Raw genomic sequence first — 21,324 nt, 5'->3', positions numbered from 1 at the left:
CCTCAATCCCCTCTCCCCAAAGATGGATCATGCTGTGTTTCCATAGAAATGAGTTGCACTGGAGGGAACATAATGGAGCATGGGTAACATAATGCAGTACTTTGGACCATTTCTAGTGGCTTCAGCACGAAAGAGGGACATCCCAAGTTGCAAAATTTTGCTTCGGCTCCCATATATCGATTTGCAAGCACAAGATAAGGTTTTATCTCTGTCCTGGCCAGTTCTGAGCAACAAGCAGAACAGTGAAAACACAGAAGGGGACAAAGAGAAGGAGCAAAAACCTGATGTTCTCCAGTTTCTTCTGGTCTACTACTTCTTTTGTACTACATGTACAAAAGCGCCAGGTCTTTTGTCACAACACACCCTGTCTGCCACCTTGGTCAATTCTGACCCTCCCTACAGATCTCACTGTGAGAAGCTGCCCCCTCCTCTCTTGTAAAAGAATATTTGCTACTAAGCATTCAGCTCAAGTCATCCTTCTTCCATTAGAAGAGCTACTCTTCAAATCTTAAATACTCGCAATGCGCAGATATCAACTGACTTTAGAGGTGGACCTCGCTAAGCAACTGCCTCGTGTAGCATCTATTCGCAGCAGCAACAGTTATGAAACAGTAACTTTATGACCAGATGTTGCATTTACGACTTTCAGAAAGGAAGACTAACTAGCTCTGGAAGTTATAAACGAAACCGAAACTCACTTAAAACTGTCTAAAAATCTGCTGTTGCTTGGGGGAAAAGCCATGACAAACGAACCGGGCACTGGAAGAAAAATAGACTTGTGGGCTTCTTGTGATGGGTATCGACTTGTTTTTGAAGAGGAAGCAACAGCTGCTGGCAACACAGGCGTGTAACAGACGAGGGCAGGGGGGTTAATCCTTGAGGGAAATGCAACACAACATAAGCCTTTTCATCAATCAGCTTATCGTTATAATTGGTTGTTTCCTCACTTGCTGAAAGCTGGGCAACTAGCCCAGTGGTTGAAAAGCGAATAAAGAGGCGGAAAGCTTCCCAGCAGCCTCCCCCCCACACACACACCAACCCAGCCTCAGCTCAGCCAGCAACCCCCATTGACAGGCATTCAAGCAATAGTTCACCTGCAGGAGGTCATTTATTTTAATTGTGCAAAGTAAAAAACAGAGAGCTTAGCAACACACGGTGGTGGGCATGGCCTGCTGTGCATTAAATAAACATTGAACACACACCTAAGCCAACAGCAACTTAAACTGCACAGTCTCCTCAAAGTTCGCTAAAACAACAGATGGTGATGACGGACGGTGGATCAAAGTTGTGCGCAGAGAGAATAGGACAATGTTCTCTCTTTGCTACAAGGAAGGAAATCCAAGGCAATGGAGAGCATCTTCTAATGGCTCTCCCCCCCTTTCTTTGAACAGCTACCCAGATGATGATAGAATAGAATAGAGCTGGAAGGGACCTTGGAGGTCTTCTAGTCCAGCCCCCTGCTCAAGCAAGAGAACCTATACCATCTCAGAAAGGTGATTGTCTAGTCTCTTCTTAAAAATCTCCAGTGATGAAGCGCCCACAATTTCTGGGGGTAAGCTGTTCCACTGGTTGATTGTCCTCACTGTCAAGAAGTTTCTCCTCAATTCCAAGTTGTTTCTCTCTTTGATCAGTTTCCAGCCACTGTTTCTCGTCCTTCCCTCTGGTGCTTGGGTGAACAACCTGACCCCTTCTGCCTTGTGGCAGCACCTCAGATACTGGAACACTGCTATCATCTCTCCCCTATTTCTTCTTTTCTTTAGACTAGCTAGACCCAAGTCCTGCAGCCGTTCTACATTTGTTTTGCTCTCCAGGTCCTTGATCATCTTAGTTGCTTTTCTCTGAATTTTTTCCAAACTCTCAACATCTTTTTTGTGATATGGTGACCAAAATTGGCAGCAGTATTCCAGGTGTGGTCTCACTAGGGCTTTATAAAGCGGTAATATCACTTTGCATGATCTTGATTCTATGCCTCTCCCAGGATTGCATTAGCTGTTTTGGCTGCTGCTGCACACTGCTGGCTGATAGTCAAGTGATTGTCCACTATGCAACAACATGATGATGTTGACTGTATTGAATTAATAATGATGTAGTGAATAATCCTGAATCAAACAAGTGCCGCCATTTCCCAATGCACAGTTTAAGAAAAGGGGAATATTTATTTATTTGTAGAATCCTTGGTGCTCTCCGAGATGGGTTGTTTTCTTGCAGACGTTTCATTACCCAACTAAGGTTACATTTTCAGAATCAAACAGAAGGATACTACCTGGTGCACTTAGTTATCTAACCTAGTTAACCTAGTCAACCTGAAGATGTTATTTAGTTGGTTAATGAAACGTCTGCAAGAAAACAACCCGGCTCAGAGAATGCCAAGGACTTCACAGGTCAACCCCGAGCTACAAATATTCTCTTATATAGATTTATTGATTTATTCCATTTTTATCTTCCTGCAACCTAAAGCAATCGCTTGATTTTAAGTGACTGCTGTACACAATAATAGAAATCACATGTTTTGTTAATGCCCGGCCTCAAAACACTCCTTTTCCACCTGGCTGACCTGGACTGACGGGGATTTTAATTATGTTTTTAATTTTTAACTTTAATTTTTAATTTATTTTAATTTTAATTTATTCTACAGGGGCCATTAATTTAATTTTTAATTTAATATTTATTTTAACTTCTGTATTATTGTATGTTATTGTTGTTAGCCGCCCTGAGTCCTTCGGGAGATAGGGTGGCATATAAGTCCCAATAATAAATAAATAAATAAATATATGCCTGTGAGTCTGCACATATAAGTTTGTAGCTTTCTGTCACTTTTCACTGATTCAAAAACCACATTTTGACAAATGACTAGTGTTTTAAAGAACTTTGTGATCTGTTGCAAAAATATTCAGCGGTTTAGAAGCATAATGCAATTGAGCTAATAGCAGAGAGTAGCCAAATATTAACAATGGGTGATTAAGAAACTAAGAGGCAGAAAAAGAATGCCTTCTTCGTATCTACGGCTGCATTTGTGGAGCAGGAAGTGAAGGTATATATGTAGGACAGCAGAGAAGTTTGATGGGGACTTTGATTACTAGCAGAAGCCATTTGAATAATTTTTTGGGAAGTAGTTTTATTGAAGATTAAAAAGGTAAAGGTTCCCCCGCATATGCATGCTAGTCATTTCCAACTCTAGGGGCTGGTGCTCATCTCCGTTTCAAAGCCGAAGAGCCAGTGCTTGTCTGAGGATGTCTCCGTGGTCATGTGGCCGGCATGACTAGACGCCAAAGGCGCACGGAACGCTGTTACATTCCCACCGTAGTGGTCCCTATTTTTCTACCTGCATTTTTACGTGCTTTTGAACTGCTAGGTTGGCAGAAGCTGGGACGAGTAACAGGCACTCGCTCTGTTACGCGGCGCTCGGGATTCGACCCGCCAAACTGCCGACCTTCCGATCGACAAGCTCAGCGTCCTAACCCACTGAGCCACCGCGTCCCTTTATTGAAGATTACATGTATGTATAAAACTAATACAAACTTGCTCTCAACAATCTTAATTGTTAGTCCCTTCAAATACTGTCCAAATGGAATTGGTTTCTTTTCATTTTCATTTGTCTCTCCTCACAAAATTACTGACAACATTAACGAATTTCTCTTGTAAATACAATAAAAAAGGTTATCCAAAGTACCCTTCTGATTTTTAGTTAAGTCCCTTTTCTAAAGGTTGTCCAAATCGTTCTTCTGATCTTTTATTTAGTTTTTAGTGATTAGAACCTCAGTCAATTTCATTTGTACATTCAATATTTCATCTTTTTCCATATCCTTCTTGTAGCTTCTCATTTTTAAGTCCACATTTGCACCAACTTCAATCTTGTCAATCTTGTTACATCCATATGATAAAATCTATCAATAATGGCAGAAATCTTAAAAGCTAACTTCTGAGTCCGTTGCTAATAAATACAGTATTTCTCAATACATCCATATGCTCTTTCTTTCTTTCTTTCTTTCTGGTGCCCTCTACTGTCCAGGCTTCAACGTCTCTCCTTATTATGTTGTTTTTCCTCCAAATGCAAAATCATGAACACTTTCCAATGGGAAGGTTTGTAATAACTTTTCAAATTTTATTAAATCCATCTGGACACTCAGCCCATTTGAAATTTTCAAAAATCAACACTCTAATCACCATTTTATTGTTAAATAAAACGTAAAAATAAATCCTTCTTTAATAGCTAATTGAAGGAAAGTCTCCTGTCTACACAGCTTTACATTTATCCTATTTTTTAAATGTATTTAATCTCCTGAAACCTTTTGGAAAGTCCAAAATCTTCGCATTCTTTTGTAAATCTTCAATTGGTTCAATAAGGCCTTTTCCCCTCCAGGGTCAGTTTGATTGCGTTAGTTTTTTTAAAAAAAATATGAAATAGAACAGATTTTTGTTTACAAATTGTGGGGGAGAGTTAAACCTATGGAAAGAGTGAGGACTTAAAAAAAAGCAACAGCATCAAAAAAAGCTTAAGAAAACAACCACTTTTTATTCCATTGTCTGAAAGAAGTTAGCAGAAGGCTAGGCGTTCTTGTAGAAGATGTCAGAAAATAGTTGGGAATCAAAGAAACCACAACAGATGTTCTGGATGTTATCAAACTCTGGGCCAGAATGGGCTTAGAGACAACCAGAAAAAGCCTCACATCTGCCAATTGAGCTTATTTGCAGAGGGAACTAGACTTTTTGATTCCGGCATGACTGCATTTTAAAGTGTAAAGCAGAGGTCCCCAACCTTTTGGGCACCAGGGACCGGTTCTGTGGAGAGAGGTTTTTCTGCGGACCGGAGAGTGCGTGGTTTTGTGTGCTGCCTGCATCCCGCAGATGGGGTTTTGCTTGTTTGTGCGGACCGGTTGCTGGCATGCCACGGCTCGGTACTGTTGTGATTCAGGGTCAGCCTGTGGGTTCGGCAGTTGGGTCGGACGAATCAGAGGAGGAGGGGGGTGTTGAAGACCTTGCTGAGGGGGTTGAAGATCTTGCTGATGATAGCCCTCAGCCAGGCCCCTCCCACTTGGTCACCATGGAGACCCAGCTGTGTGAGCCTGACAGTGTGGATGAAGATGACCCACAGCTGGCCCTGTTCAAGGACGCCCGACGCAGGAAGCAGTCAATCAGGAGTAAACAGAGGAAGGCAATGGGGCACCTCGGAAGGAGGCAGAGAGAAGCCACGCCCTGAACTCTTTATAAAGGGAATGTGTGGGGAGGGCTGGTTTGCTGAAAGCAACTGCTCAGATAGTGTTTCAAAGCTCCTGTATCTTGGTTCGTGTCTTGTTTGTTTTTTGTAGTAATAAATTTGGCAGACGTCATTCCAGCCTCTTGCCGTTTATAAAGGGGTTGCCTTTTCTGCAGGGCCGGTAGCAGGCTGGTACAGAACAGGTACTGGTCCACGGACTGGGGGTTGGGGACCCCTGGTGTAAAGGCCTCAGCCTGCAAAGGGTGACAGTCGTACCCCACTTTGCTTCTCTGCCTCTTCCTCTACTTCTCCACAATGTCTGTTACTGCAAGCAATATCTCCTTCTCTTTTTTACCCTTCTTCTTATTTTTGAAATTTGGAACCGATGTTCCAAGACAGCAGCAGCATCTGGAGACAAAAGGGTCCGTCAGCAGATGTGGATCTATATCAACATTTCCTAAGTAATAAAGAACATTTAAAAAGGGAGGAACACATCACAGAAAATTGGGTAGACCAGGGAGTCTCATTATTATTTAGCTGTGTATTGAATGGACAAGGAAGGTGGGGTTTTTTGTTTTGGATTGCTGAGAGTAGCTCTTTTGTTCCAGGAAGAGTGTGAAGTTCATTTGGGAACATCAAAGTGAGGGTTCCCTTCCAGGGAATTTGGTTCACAGATACTTTGGGGTTTTTGAGAACTTCAAAATGGCTGCTGCCATCACAAATAGCTCATTCATTCAATCCCAACCCAAAGGCCACCAATTATAATGAATAGCTGCAGAGAGTCAGCAGGAGGAACTTGGACAAATTAGCTTGGAGATGTGAAGGATAAGTAAAATCCTCGAGAAGTCGCAAGGACATTGCTGTATGCATGAAATTTAATTTCTTTTATAAGTAGCTGCAGGGGTAAGTGGATTTTAAGAACAAATAAGCCAGTGAGCAAAATTTTAGGAACTGATTTTCGTTGGGCTGGATATTTGCCCTGCACTTCATTTTATTCAGAAGATGCTATCTTGAATGCTCTTCCAATGAAAGGTCCTAGGAGTAAAAGCAAGCGTGTTAAAAATATTAAGCCACTGTGTACTCATCCAGTGCTATTTTTACATCTGAATTGCCAGGGTCGAATATTTTTGAAAAGGGTCCTTTGTTTGGATAAGAAACATCCTGCAAAATTTGCCCCTTGAAATCAGACCACAAGAGATGTGGGAGAAAATCAGAATGTAATCAAAGATTGGCAGGAAGCCAATTAAAAAAAACATTTCTCCTCAAAATGCTCAATTTATTTCAGAAGAACAGAAGAGCAGAGTTGGAATGGACCTTGGAGGTCTTCTAGTCCAACCCCCTGTTCAAGTAGGAGACCCTATGCCATTTTAGACAATGGTTGTCCAGTCCCTTCTTAAAAGCCTCCAGTGTTGGAACACCCACAACTTCTGAAGGAAATTTGTTCCTCTGTTTGTTCTCACTGTCAGGAAATTCTCCTTAGTTCTAGGTTGTTTCTCTCTTTGTTCAGTTTCCATCCATTGTTTCTTGTCTTGCCTTTTGGTGCTTTGGAGAATACTTTGACTTCCTCTTCTTTGTGGCAGCCTCTAAAATATTGGAACTCTGCTATCATGTCGCCTCTGGTCCTTCTTTTCGCTAGATTAGACATGCCCAATTCCTGCAACCGTTCTTCATAAGTTTTAGCCTTCAGCGCTCCAATCATCTTTGTCACTCTTCTTTGCACTCTTTCACAAGGTTTTAGTTGATTCACTGCTCACCTCAGGCCTTGAGTGGCTTTAAAAAAATCAGGTACAAAATTAGCACCACTGTTAATGAATTAAGCTAATTAATATGTGCATTAATTCTGCCCTCCCTTATTTCTAGTGGTGGTCTCTTTGATTCTCCTTTGCCTCTTACATTTTGCTGACTTGTCTTTCTCCTTTTGGCTCTGCTCTTGCACATGGGACTGCCTGGTTGGGCAAAGCAAGCTATGCAGGCTGGTATCCTACCTCACAAGGAAAACATCTGCCTCAGAGAAGCGGGGATAAAAATGAAAATAAAAGAATCCAGCTTCCTTTTGTGGCTACCAGCAGGAGTGAACTGACTTGAATGAGAGCAGGAAAGCATAAAGCTTTGAAGGAACAAATGGGGTAGGAGTGTAAAGAAAAGAGGATATTTCATCGGAATATGTGCTGGAAAGCTTTTGTCAGTTAACAGGCTCAAAAGCCACCTAAAAATAGCAAACTTCCTTGATGTTTCAAGTTGCATAGTGCCCAACATCTGGAAAATGAAAGGAGAACCAGTAGTTTTTCTTGGATTGTTGGCAAACAAAAATGCACATGCTTTGAGTAGACCCAATGAAATCAACAGGACTTGCTGCTCATAGTTATGTTAAATATTAATGGTCTCATCAAGTCCATGCTAAGTATGATTAGGTATGGATTCAACCATTAACAATAACTTCATCATAATCATAATTGCATAATCTAGATAAGACAAGGTACTAACTGGATTTATATACTAATTCATCATGAAATGGATACACTATGATGTCAAAATAATAGTACAATATATTGACAATCAAGTAATTGGCCCAAAGATAACCATAGATATAATAGCTGGAAAAGATCTAAGCTTTAATGTCAATAGTGTTGTTGCAGAATTTGGAGAGCTTGTGAACTTCCTCTTAATGTGAGAAGTATACAAATCACAAGTCATTTGATTTTCTACTGCATTCTTACTCATTTACCTCTATTCTTATTCCACTACAGAACTTAATGTAGAGCATCAAATCTTCCTAGATGATCCTCAGTATAATAACAGTAGTATGCTTATCATGGTTTGCCCATATGAGCGTCAGGTCACCGCTATTTCTCTGACCTCATCTTCTTCTGGTTTAAACCAATCAGCCTTTGACCGCTGAACATCTGCACCGTGTTGATCCTTCTGAAAGAGCCCATCATCCAAAAAGTCAATTTTATCTAGCATTCAAAGAGACCAATCAGATATTTGTGGAATTACCATGATCAATTTCAGACAGCAACAATTCCATGCCAACTGATCTTCTCTCATTGGCTCTGAAGCTCTATTCAAGAATGTGTTGCTGCAGACCAAGACCGAGCAAAACTATATAACCTGAATGCAAACAATGATCTTGATCTTGAGTACTTGATTTTTATTTAGTGGAACCACTTGCCTCCAGAAGTTGTAGGTGCTCCAACACTGGAAGTTTTCAAGAAGAAATTGGACAACCATTTGTCTGAAATGGCATAGGGTTTCCTGCCTGAGCAGGGGGTTGGACTAGAAGACCTCCAAGGTCCCTTCCAACTCTGTTATTCTGCCCTGTCCTGTCCTTGCAGTGCCATTGTAACTTTGAACAGTCACTAAATGAACTGTTGTAACTCGAGGATTACCTGTACTAGGACTTGACAAGAACAGAAGATTTTCCTTGAGAAAATGTTCAGTAATGCAACTCCGCCTCCTTCAGGAAAAATCTTTATCACTTCTTGTCTAGACACAGCTGTCAAAAACTTTCCATAGTAATCCAGGAAGCACAGTTTTACATATTTATTTAGCTCCTAGAGATGAATGTCTCTTAAATACATCCTAGTGGCTCATTTTGTAACACTCAGAACAAAAATCCATGCTGCTGATCCAGCAGAGAACTGAAACACTTCTTTCCTTGTCACTCAATGAATTGACAACTTACACCAATATATGAACATGCATAAAGCTATTTGATCAGATTTCACAGACTGTTATGCTCACAGTGAAACAATAATTCATCCATGTTGGGATTCTGCCATCATTGGACTGCTGATCCCTTCTTATTCTTTCATCCACTTTCTCTTTCCCATCTTATTTTTTGGCCCATTTAATGTTGATTAAAAAGACACAGAAATAACATTCTGAATTCTAAAAATGGTTTGGCCAAGATTAGATCAACTAAGTTTTTTTTAAAAAAAACAAACCCAAAACCATAACAAGATTTGTATATTGCATAGCGTAAGAAAAAGTATAGTCAATCAGTGATTCTCATAGTTTAATTAATTGCATGCGTATTCTCCTGCAATCAAGAATGGCTCTCAACAGTTTACAAGATACTGTATAAGTAAACCTAATCCACTTATAGTTCTTCTAATTAAAAACATCTCAAATTAACACATCATAAGGGAATCAAACACATTAATTAAATAAAACACAGGCTAATTTTGAACGGAAGACACTTTCCAAAGGCAGGGGAACAGTTTGATTTTACTTGCAAGGGTGTTTCAGAGAGTTGATGCTACCAATGAGAAACATCATCTTCTAGTTTCTGCCCTCTTTACTTCCTGACGGCGAACTATCAGCCGTTTCTCCGGACCTATCACAGAACAAGCCAATTCCTGAGTTGTGAAAGCTGAGATGAATTCATGAGATCCATGGAGAAGAAAACTACTCAGTCTTAAAATGAAACAGTAGAATAGAAACAGAAATTCAAGCCTATGCGTTTGAGAGGGATCCCAAATGAAGAGAAAACCTACTGAATTTTTCTGATACATTATCCTAAACCAGCAGTCTATTTTCACATAATTTTTATCAGGACACTAAAGAAATAAAATGTGCTTGGCTTTAGAACACCAATATATATTCATCATATATATATATATTCATCAATATATATTCATCATAGAACACCAATATATTCATCATATAACCATTGTCTATCCACTACAGGATGAAGGCCTCTTCTACATGTTTCCAACTAATAAGGTCTGGAGCTTTCTTTGCCAACTGGGGCCACGATACTTGCTGATGTTGTCACTACATCTTTTTCCAGGTCTCTTTTGTGGATGCCTTTTATCAAGTGGAATCCCTTTTATGACTGCCTTGGTCCACTTCACTTAAATCAGCAAAATACCTCCAGAAAACCACTGAAAATGGGAGACTCAGTCAACTGCATGATTTCATAACTACCCTGGACCACTGTGGTTGAGGACAGATCAACACAAAAGAGGCCTAGCCATTCAGTCTCCAACTGATCATCCATCCATCCATCCATCCATCCATCCAATAATGCAAAGCCATTTAGAGGAGGCTCTAAGCTTTGTTTATTTGATTTTATCCTGCCTTTATTATTTTTATAAATAACTCCAGCAGCGAACATATATAATAGTCTTTCCTCCATCCCTTTCCCCCACAACAGCCACCCTCTGAAGTGGGTTGGGCTGAGGCAGAGGGGCTGGTCCCAGGTCACCCAGCTGGCTTTTCATGCCTAAGGCGAGACGAGAAATCGCAATCTCCTGACTTCTAACCTGCTGCCCACTAGGCCAAATTGGCTCTATGAGAAAAGCGGAAGGAAAAAGAAGAGGACAACCAGCAGGAAGGTGGCTAGACTTAGTCACAGTGGTGATGGATGCATTGTTGGAAGACCTGAAGGACCAAGTTAGGGACAGATTGCCCTGGGAAAAAATCTATATGGTTGCTAAGAGTCATCAATGACTTGGTGGCACTACAATCAATCAATCAAAGTATTACATCATTATTGCAATACTATTCCAAGTTAAAAAAAAATCAAGACGGCTTCATAAAAAGATAATCCACATACCAATACCATTCATGATGGGCGTCTCATTGTTGACTTCGAGGACGCCGGGCAAATTGGCTTCTCCTTCAGGTTCGTTTAGCTCCTCACTGGCCTTTTGAGAGCCATTCCCCAAGTGAGAGGAATCCTTCTCGAAAGGGGCATCTCCGTTCTGCAAGCCGTTATGTGGCTTTTTCAGAGGCATGATTTGCAAGCCACTTGGCGTAGTCCGGTACGACACGGTTTTAGCGGCTCTGTCGTTGGAAGAGGCGGGTTTCGCTCCATAGCTTTTTTTTGGCTTTTGAAAGGTGGGGGTCATGCGCTTCCTTTTGTGGGAGAGTCCTTTGCTTTTCCCAGAGTCTGAGGGTCTGTGGGTGATTTTGTCCAGGGATGACCCCCTGCTTTCTCGTAAAAATTTGGGCACGTTGGCTTGTTTCCCGTGTTTAGTGCGCTTTTCCCTCGTGACGTGGAGTCCATTGAATTCATCAATGAATTCCTCACAGTGCAATAAGTGATGTTCTGGTTCCCATGTGTCTTCGTTGCTTCCATAACCTTTCCACCGTATGAGATATTCCCATTTTCCTTTTTTATTCTTCCTTTTGTCTACAATCCTTTCAACCTAATAGGAAAACAAAGGAAAAGAAAAATGGTAATCTGCCAGGTGAAAAATAGTAATGGGTCAGGCGCAAGCAACCACAGCCATTCGTGAATAGCTTTAGTTATCTATGTTACAAGAATCTCCCCAGACTCTTTGCTTTCCCCCTGGGAACAACCAGGTAAGATTTCATGGATCCTGGGAGAGCTCCAAGCTAGATCCCTGCTCAATTCCTCCTTCTAGCCTGGCTGGTAGTTTACCAACATAAAAGTTGGTAATCCCAGGCATGTCTACTTGGGAATTTCAGTGGCATCAGTGGGGATTATTTCTGAGCAAATATGCATATGAATAGGGATAGAACAACTCAGTTGATAAGCAAAGCTATGGCATGGTTAAAGAATAAAAAAAACTTCCATAAAGAAATTGTCCAGGTAAGGATTCAAAATCTGGAAAGGACAAGGGGATGTTTATGAGCTGTTTTCTGAAATATTCCTGGGTGCATTGTGAGACGTTTCTTCCCCTGAGAAAACCCAAATGACAAAACATGCATCATTTTGATGATAAAAGGCAAAGACGGCCCTTTTGTACTTGCATTGCAGCGTTACATAGAAGAAGCTCAGAGACACTGTTGGCATCACAGCGTATTTTGTGTCTTTCCCTCCCCTTGTTTCTCTGCAAATGGCTATTCCTGAGCACTTCTGAAATTTTCTGTGGATGACAGAGAACTGCAAGGTTTCGTTTTAAAGCAAACTTGAATCAGTTGTGGACAGACACCTTCTTTAGAACTTAGCCATCAACCTGGAAGGTTCTGAACATGCCTCTTTGTGGTGAGGGGTAGGACTCTTTGGAGGTAGGACTTCCATTCGTGTCCTTGCCCCCAGGCACATTTTCAACCTTGACATGTACAAGTCTAAACCAATGGCTTCTGTGCATTTCAGTTGATTAATTGATCGGGATTAATTTGCACATGAAAAGAAACAACGGGTTGCATCCAGAGTAAATTCTGTTCTCACTATAATCACAGGACGTTTATTCAATTCTGGACAACTTGTCTCATTAATCTAACTAGGGGATATATTAACCATGCTATCCAATTCAGCACTGTAATTGTAAATAAATAAAAATATCATCTGTTTTCTTTACTTTTAAAATATGCATAGTCATCTTACAAAACACATTCCCAACTCCTTCTTAGCAGCAGAACGAATTCTTCTTTTTAACTGTCTAAGGTAGTTAAACTTAATCACAAAGGTATACAAAGAAAGTTATCTGCAAGCCAGGACAGCTTAACTACAATACGGTGTGAATTACTAACTAGTGTAAAACACACAGACGTACACAGCCTTTGAATTTATTCAGTGCTTTTATTGTTGGGAGCTGAAAATAAATTAACAGAGTAACAGAAGAACAGAGTTGGAAGGGATCTTGGCGATCTTCTTGTCCAACCCCCTGCAATTAATATTGCAGTAGGTGGAGTAAATAAAAATTTAAGCACAAAAACAATTAATTGTTGCTTAAAATAGTGATATATACATCAAGTTGGTTCCTCAACATGCTTAACCAGGCCAGTTAAAGATCTAGGGGCTAGTTCCTAAACTAATAATAAATTAATATTAATACTTAATATCAACAATTAATTAATAAACTGATGTTCAGGTTCATGTTTGTACCACTTGGTTGTAGGACTGCGTGTTTGCAATGTCTTTGTCCAATTTATGTGGCATTGCTATCAATCTCTGGTGTGATGGGTATTGTTATTCAGCCAGCTGTTGCAGAGCTCATTTTTATTTAAAGTTGACCTAGAATGACTTCCCAAGGTGACCCAGAAACCTCAATACCTAAGAGAAGACTTGCAACTGAGTTTCACCATTCCTAATATTGCAACTTCACCCCTGAACCACACTGTGGAGTCCTTGATGCTCTCTGAGCTTGTTGGTTTGCTTGCAGATGTTTCATTACTCAACTAGGTAACATCATCAGTGCTGGTGTGTGTGTGATTTGCTCCCTGTATTTATATATAGTAGCTTGCCCTGCCAGTGTTGGCAGAGTGTGATTTTCTTCTTGGTAGTTCCTTGACTGGGATATTGTTTTCTGCTTGATTGTTTCTCTGGAAGTAAACCCCTGCTTATCTGTTGGCTGCTGGCCAGGACATGTTCTGCTTTTTTCCCCTTCTTAGCTTTAATCGTTCTGTTTGGAATGATGTGTAAATCTGATTTATCTCCATATGTCTATTGATGGTTGATCTGTCTGAGTGCCAAGCTTCCAGGAATTCTCCAGCATTTTTGAATTTAGCTTGATCTAAAATATTCAGTTTCCCAGTTAAACTATGGTTGAATCTGTCCATATGTTGTGATATTAAGAAGAGAGATTGACTCAGACTTCCCCAGAGAATTTCTAGGGAGACTAGCTCTTTCCCTGCTGTGAATCCAGAATCTTACCTACACCATATTGGCTTTCACTTTAATTAACATTAATGCTAATGTTAGTTAGATTTGGACAGATTTAGTAGGTTAGTGCACAAAAACTAATGCATTTGTTTTATTTTTGATGTGACCCATTGGTAAAACCAGAACATGGGTTGATTCGAGTAACCAAGTTGTGCTGTACAAAACGTATGCCTGTCTACAGATGCTTTATTGTTAGAACTAGTTAGTGACATTTTTCTTTTTTTCCCCTTTTATTTATTAAATTTATATAGCTGCCTATCTTACATACATGACTCTGGGTGTGTACAATCATGCAATCAAGTAAACAAAGATAAAAAAAATAATATAATGCAATTAAGAAAAAATAAGAGAGATTTAAAAAGAGCTATAAATAACAGCACGGGAGAATGGATTTTTATGCTACAAGACGTCTCTCTTTATGCCAGAATTCTTTATGAACTTGAATATTTAAAATATTTTTTTCTTAACTGGTTCTAAGTTGAGAGAAAGTATTTACTGGTTCACCATAGCTACTTTTTAGGGAGTGTGGTGGTCAAATTTATTGTTCCAACCTTTCTGGTAACATATGATACAACTGTGAGGATCTCCCATGGTGTTTTGTGGTAGCTTTTAAGAATGCTACAAATGATTAAAAATTAATGACATTCAGTGAATGTCATTAGCAGAGTTTTTAAGCATAATATTGTGCACTCTCAATTAAAAGTATAGAACTTTAAATGTGAATTTAAAACATATAATGTGCATTTTAAAACTTATACTTTGTGCTTCTGTACTGGAGTTTATATATCACTGCAGAGGCTTAAACAGCTTATATTTCTTTGGCTCTTTGACTTTGACGGTGGAAGTGTAAAATATACAATACGGGAGAATAACAAACAACAGACATGAATGATAACAAAAGCTACCAAGAAAGAAATGTAGATCACCAAGAATGAAAGTTTCCAAGTACAACCCAAGCTATGGAGTTCTAAGTTAGACAAGATTCTCTCTCATAGCTTTCTCAAAAATCCTGTCTCTGAAAATCCTGTCCTAATGCACCGTAGCTCTTCTTTTTCTGAAATTTTGGAAACATCCAATATTTTGGGATATTTTTATTTTGAATGGAATCATAGAAATTGGACTGTTTTTGAAAATACACCAAATCAAATATAGAAGACAGACAGACAAGCTTGCAGTGGTCCAAAAATGAATGAAATTGGTAAAAGAAATACAACGATCAGAAGATGCTGAAACTGTTGATAAATGATAATAATTCAAAATCAATTCACAATGGAACTTATTCAAGATTTTATATTGCAAAGCACATATTTTAAGCCCTAGTTCACCCCTTTTAGCCTTTTCTAATATGTTTTTTTGTATATTTTTAATACTGTGGAGGGCGAAGACTACATGACTTTATTTGTTTTACTGAAATACTGATGGTTTCTTTTGTTTTCAATGGACAAACTTTCTGTCTTCTCCTAAACATGCTAAAATTGAGGTACATGACTTTCTTTAGAATTCAATATTTTATTTTTCAATTTGTAAAGGTAAAGGTAAAGGTTCCCCTGCACATGCGTGCTAGTCGTTTCTGACTCTAGGGGCCGGTGCTCATCTCTGTTTCAAAGCCGAAGAGCCAGCGCTTGTCCAAGGACGTCTCCGTGGTCATGTGGCCGGCATGACTAGACGCCAAAGGCGCACGGAACGCTCTTACCTTCCCACCGTAGTGGTCCCTATTTTTCTACTTGCATTTTTACGTGCTTTCGAACTGCTAGGTTGGCAGAAGCTGGGACGAGTAACAGGCGCTCATTCTGCTATGCGGCACTCGGGATTCGACCCGCCAAACTGCCGATTTGTAGCAATGGTTAAAATAGTCAGCAAACTGTACCTCAACTGTCTGAAAGAACCTAACTTTTTATTTTTATATATAAAACATGCTTGGTCATCCATTTATTTATTCATAATATTTTGTAGAGACTTTTAGATATGAAAGCTAAAATATGACTCTGTAAAGTGTGCTACAAATTAAATATTGTATATTAATTTTCCCCAAATCCATATGGGGAAGAAAAGACCCTCCCCCCTACTTTCCTTCTGCATTGCATCAAAATTTCCAAAAAATTTACACTTCTATGCAAACTAGTGAGGCAAGGAAACATCTGTTTCAACAGATCTCAAATTTCAAACAGATTTCAAGCATCTCTTGAGAATATCCCACCACTGGCTATACAGATGGCTCTCTCCACACTGAATGAATGTTGAATCAGGGAAGGCATATATGGGAAAAGAATCTCAAGGAAAACTAATAACAACCATGTCCTGAAAACCTGGAAAAGCTGGGTTCCACCTCAACAAAGTGAAAATCTTGATCGTTACAACGATATTGTTTTACTGGAAAACAAAACATGACATTTTTTTCAAAATAAAGTTCAAAAGAGTGGAAAGAGAATAATCACCAACACGTATGCCATTCCCCTAACTAAACAATTTAAATAAAATGAATAAATGTAACATCACGAAGTATATACATACTCTTTAACTGAAGGTATCTGGGAATTTTTTAATAGCTAAAAATCACCTGGAGGCCAACCATTTCGCCTGAAGAAGCACAAATGAAATTTGTTGACTGAACAAACTACGGATGCAATCATTTCATTTAATGAAAACAATTTCAACAGATGACTGTATCTGTGACATTTCTAATGATCAATTACCAAGGTCCTATTCAAAGCTTATGGGAACTGTGAATAATTCAAGGTCTCCAGTTTTTACACCTTTGCACTGGAAAGACCCGATTCTAAGAGTCTAATTGATTTTTCCAGCTACTAGAATCTAAAATATCTCGTTTCCAGTGACCCAGAAGATATAGAAAGTATCTTCTCTTTGATCTCTATTTCTTAAAATTTCCTGTAATCTTGCCAGTCTCACGATACAAAAAAGATGTTGAGATTCTAGAAAGAGTGCAGAGAAGAGCAAGAAAGATTATTAGGGAACTGAAGGCTAAAGCATATGAAGAATGGTTGCAGGAATTTGGTATGTCTAATTTAATGAAAAGAAGGCCTAAAGGGTGACATGATAGCAATCTTCCAATATCTAAGAGGCTGCCACAAAGAAGAATGGGGTCAACCTATTCTCCAAAGCACCTGAAGGCAGGACAAGAAGTAATGAGCCTTGGTGGAGCAGTGGGCTAATGCCTCCTTAAGTAACACCAGCTGCCTGCAATTAGTGCAGGTTCGCATCCCACCAGGCTCAAGGTTGACTCAGCCTTCCATCCTTCCGAGGTAGGTAAAATGAGGACCCAGATTGTTGGGGGCAATTAAGCTGACTTTGTAATAATGCCGCTTGGGGTCTGTGTGAAAGCCCTAATAAGCAGGCATATACATAGAATGAAGGCTACTGCTAAGCTTGTAAGCCGCCCTGAGTCTTCGGAGAAGGGCGGGATATAAATGGAATTAAAATAAAATAAAAATAAAAAAATAATGGGTGGAAGACCATTAAAGACAGATCTGACCTAGAACTGAGGAGAAATTTCCTGACAGGAAGAACAATTAATCAGTGGAATGGCTTGCTTCCAGAAGCATGGGTAGTCCATCACTGGAGTTTTTAAGAAAAGACTGGACATGCATTCTTCTCCTGCCTTACAGTGAAGATTGGGTGCTGATTGTGGTTGTTTATCTGCTATCCTCAGTAGTAGCAATAGAAATGGATCATTTGGGCAACAGTAAAAAAAGAATGGACTTCAGGTTTTGCACGACTTTATGTCTTTTGGGTTTAATCCAGTGGGGTCTCTTTCAATTTTACAGCCTAAATATGTTAATTGAAATCGTGCTATTAGAATCTGATGTAATCTAGCCATTAATGCCCTGATCAAATTGGAATCCACAATCTCCAAAACTACTACTGGCTAGTCTTGAAGTCTTCCTTATTTTGTTGATCCATCTGTGGATAAGTTTGAGAAAAGCAAACAAAACATGAAATAAAAATTTAACATTTTTTAAAAAAAACAAAATTGTAAGCTTGCTGGGAAAAACCGTGTTTTCCCCCTTTTTACAGAAAACTCCAACAATTACTTTCTCTGCCATTGCAGAGGAGCACTGTGGAGGGGGTCCAAGGGACCCGCCTAACCAATAAATGACGTGCCAAGATCTGGACTAGTCTGGACAAAACAATATTTTGACCAGTTTTCATTTCAAATGCAGTTTACAGTGAATTACAGCTAAATGATTACTCCTTATATATTTAGTGCTTTCCTTTTGGTCAGATTACATATGACAACTTGGAAAGAGATTTTGGGTGTAGTTCTGGGATAGGCAAGTTACATCAGTCAACACTGGAATCCCAACACAGGAAGGGATTAGTCTAATACTAATGCAGGAATTCGAATTAAACCATCCCTGACAACACATTGCTTGAATGTGTTACAATGGTGCCTCTTACTCTTTGGAAGACCTTAATCCTAGGATGAACATTGGCCCTCTCCCCTTTGCATTTAGGATGCAATTTAAAACCATGTTGTTCTAATGGGCATTTGACCTCTTATTAGTTCTAGTGTTATCAGGTGGAAAAGACAGGTCCACATGTGAAGGTCCAATTAAACTGATTTATTGCTACATAGCCTATGCACAGGACTCTTTTCAACTAATGGTTAGCACTTGCTTGGAGTTAGATAAGTGTCCACTGAATCAAGGGGGATTGGACTTAGTTCGCTTGTGGCTATGTAGGGATTCTGGGCTGATCCCTCTTTTAACTCCACCCTCAGATTCTGTCACTCCTTCTGCGGGTGCTTCTTGTACATTTAGTTTTACTTTGTTTGCTCTTCATAATTTAGTTTTGTGTATACCCCACTGGGTGGCTTGCCAGGCACATTCATAGCTGACTAGGGAGGCTTATAAACAGGATAAGCATGCATAAACAAACAAATAAATAAATAAAGCTTCCAACTTTATTTCATTTATATAATGAATATTATGTCATTTATATAATGTGGGTCAGTTTGCATCTATTTGCCCAATTTGGTATGCTGCCTACTCATGTGACTCTCACAATAACACAAACGATGTCAGTTTACTGTTTGGAAGCTTTTCTTTGTGACATTCAATCAGAATGTTATAGTTTAAGATGCCCCTTTTTCCATTTCTGATGGAAATCATTATTCAAACATAGTCGAAGCTCAAGCTAATGGGCCATTTGGACGGAAGGGCTGATGTTGAATTTGAATGTCTGTTCAGTGTAATGGGGGGGGGGGAAAGACCTAATAAGCAGGCATATACATAGAATGAAGGCTATTGCTAAGCACATTTGATTTGTGCTTAGACTGTAAGCCGCCCTGAGTCTTCGGAGAAGGGCGGGATATAAATGGGATTAACATAAAAAAATAAATAAAAATAATGGGTGTCATTTATATAATGTGGGTCAGTTTGCATCTATTTGCCCAATTTGGTATGCTGCCTACTCATGTGACTCTCACAATAACACAAACGATGTCAGTTAAGCATTACATCAGTGATGTTAAATGATGCAAGTTAAATAAATTACGTCAGTGGCTTGGGTTATTTCAGATACATTGGATTTTGTCCATTATTGGCAGCAATGCTTGAACTCAACATTTATCTGTTACATCCAAAGTCCATTAAGTAGGGCTCTATAAAATCTAAGATTTACTTCAGCTGGAAATGAAAACGCCAGTGCTTCCTCTGAGAATGGAGCACACAATAACTCTTTTTCAATGCTAGGTTTACATTTCTGGAACCTCATCTCAGCTGATGTATATGTGAGATCATCAATTTTTTCCTCTTTTTTTTTTTGGATAGGCTTGAAAGAACTCTACACTTCAAGTAGTATGGAACTGGAACAAAATTGATGGAATTACCTAAAACCCAATCTAATGACTTTAGACAAGGAGACATGGTTCTGGAAATTAGCAAGCTTTGCACTGGTTGCTGCTAAACTGAGACAATAATTTATCAAAAGTTTTTAATGCTTTCTAATATTTTATTTGCTATTAAAACAGTTTAATAACACTGAAAGTTCTTACTGATTTTTTTTGTATATTTTAAAGTGTTTTATTAATGTGTGGCCACTTTTGTGCAGGTTTTATCTTATTTGTTATGACTGGCAGTCAAAACAATAATTAGATTAATTGACTAAAACCAACCAACAACATAACGAAGAAAGGTATAGGATCATAGCTATGAGTATTGTGCTGAGAAAATACGTCCATTTGCAAGCAGCAAAATTACACACTTGATACTTATTTAAGATGCCATAAATTGAGGTCAGCATATGCTAGTGAGCAAGAAATGTTTGCTCTTGTTTTTTTTGGGGGGGGAAATAACTGAATACTACTGATGTAAGCCAGATAAGAGACCACAGATTACATTCACTGCTTCCAAGTCACTTCAACAGTTGTATCCAAAATAGAATTGTAAAATCTAAAAGCTTCCAAATATATTTCTTCACCAAGGAAACTGAGCTAATGGGGGTAGGAGAAAGTTGGATGATAGCCCTGCTAGAGTCCATAACTTGCTCATGCTAGAGTCCATAACTTGTGTAAATAGCTTAAAGAATGGAATGCTCTGATTTGGGAACCAACAGACAAGACAACCAATCCTTTTATAGAATCCTCCAATTTCCTCCTCCCATGACCTCCTCTCACCCCCAGTCACATGGAACCTGGGCTTCCTACCCATGATGCCTCTGCTTGTCCAAATCTTCTCCAAGACACTATGTGGAAGTGCTAAAGTTCGGAAAGAATGCAGAGTCTCTTCATCCAGAGCTTTCGCACTGAAGCCCTTCCTTGGGGAGTAGACTGTTGGTTCTCTACTGCTCATGGCAGCTGACCCCAGGTTGCTGAATGGATTAGAATTTCACCTAGCAGAAGAAATGCTGGGTTGATCACTTCCATTTGGGATTGAGGGGACAACCAGTTCCTTTGTTTTTGTAGCTTTTTGCCCTTTTTCTTTCTTTGAAAGTGATATCTGAACAAATACGTCTCATTCCTCTTTGAAAACACTGAGATCCAGAGTGATGTAGTGGCTATGGTGTTGGAGAAGGCCTAAGTTCTATTTCTGATTCAACCTCATCAGATGATGATGGGCCAGTCCTTATCACTCAAACTCAACCCTCTCCACATGTTTGATGAGGAGATAAATTGAAGGACAACAGTTATCTTGAGATCCCAGAGGAAAACACACACACACACACACACACACACACACACACACACACACACACAGAGAGAGAGAGAGAGAGAGAGAGAGAGAGAGAGAGAGAGGGGGGGGGGAAAAGAACCACTGGAATCTAACATGAACACATACAGTCTTCACTGAATGCAATCAATGCTTATGCTTTGTGCAGATTCTTTTTCTTTTGGGTAAGAAAGTTTCCTAATGAACTGAGTGGTTTTTGCAACCTACCCACATACAATATACATATATGAACGTGACAGTGTGACCCCTCGGTCTTAATCAAATTATCTCCGAGTTTATCTTCTGATTTATTTATTTAGTCTGGGTGCAGCCCTCAGGCTCAAGTGTTATGCTATACGATTTCTTAACTGCATGTCACTGCT

At 39.4% G+C, this 21,324-nt stretch overlaps 1 protein-coding gene across 1 annotated transcript in view; it reads right to left on the bottom strand.

The window, feature by feature from the left end:
* The window catches only part of CDYL2 (chromodomain Y like 2), a gene marked incomplete at its 3' end in the record, with an annotated part of 60,909 nt that overhangs the window by 21,479 nt on the left and 18,106 nt on the right, over positions 1-21,324 (bottom strand). Inside the window, exon 2 of the mRNA XM_081336034.1 lies at positions 10,758-11,352. Within this exon, the coding sequence (XP_081192160.1) occupies positions 10,758-11,352 (595 nt within the window). The remainder of the gene's footprint in view (positions 1-10,757; positions 11,353-21,324) is intronic.

This window comes from Vipera berus (genome assembly GCF_964194415.1).
Source record: "Vipera berus genome assembly, chromosome: 10".
NCBI classification, from domain to species: Eukaryota; Metazoa; Chordata; class Lepidosauria; order Squamata; family Viperidae; genus Vipera; species Vipera berus.
This window is presented reverse-complemented; position numbering and strand designations above follow the sequence as displayed.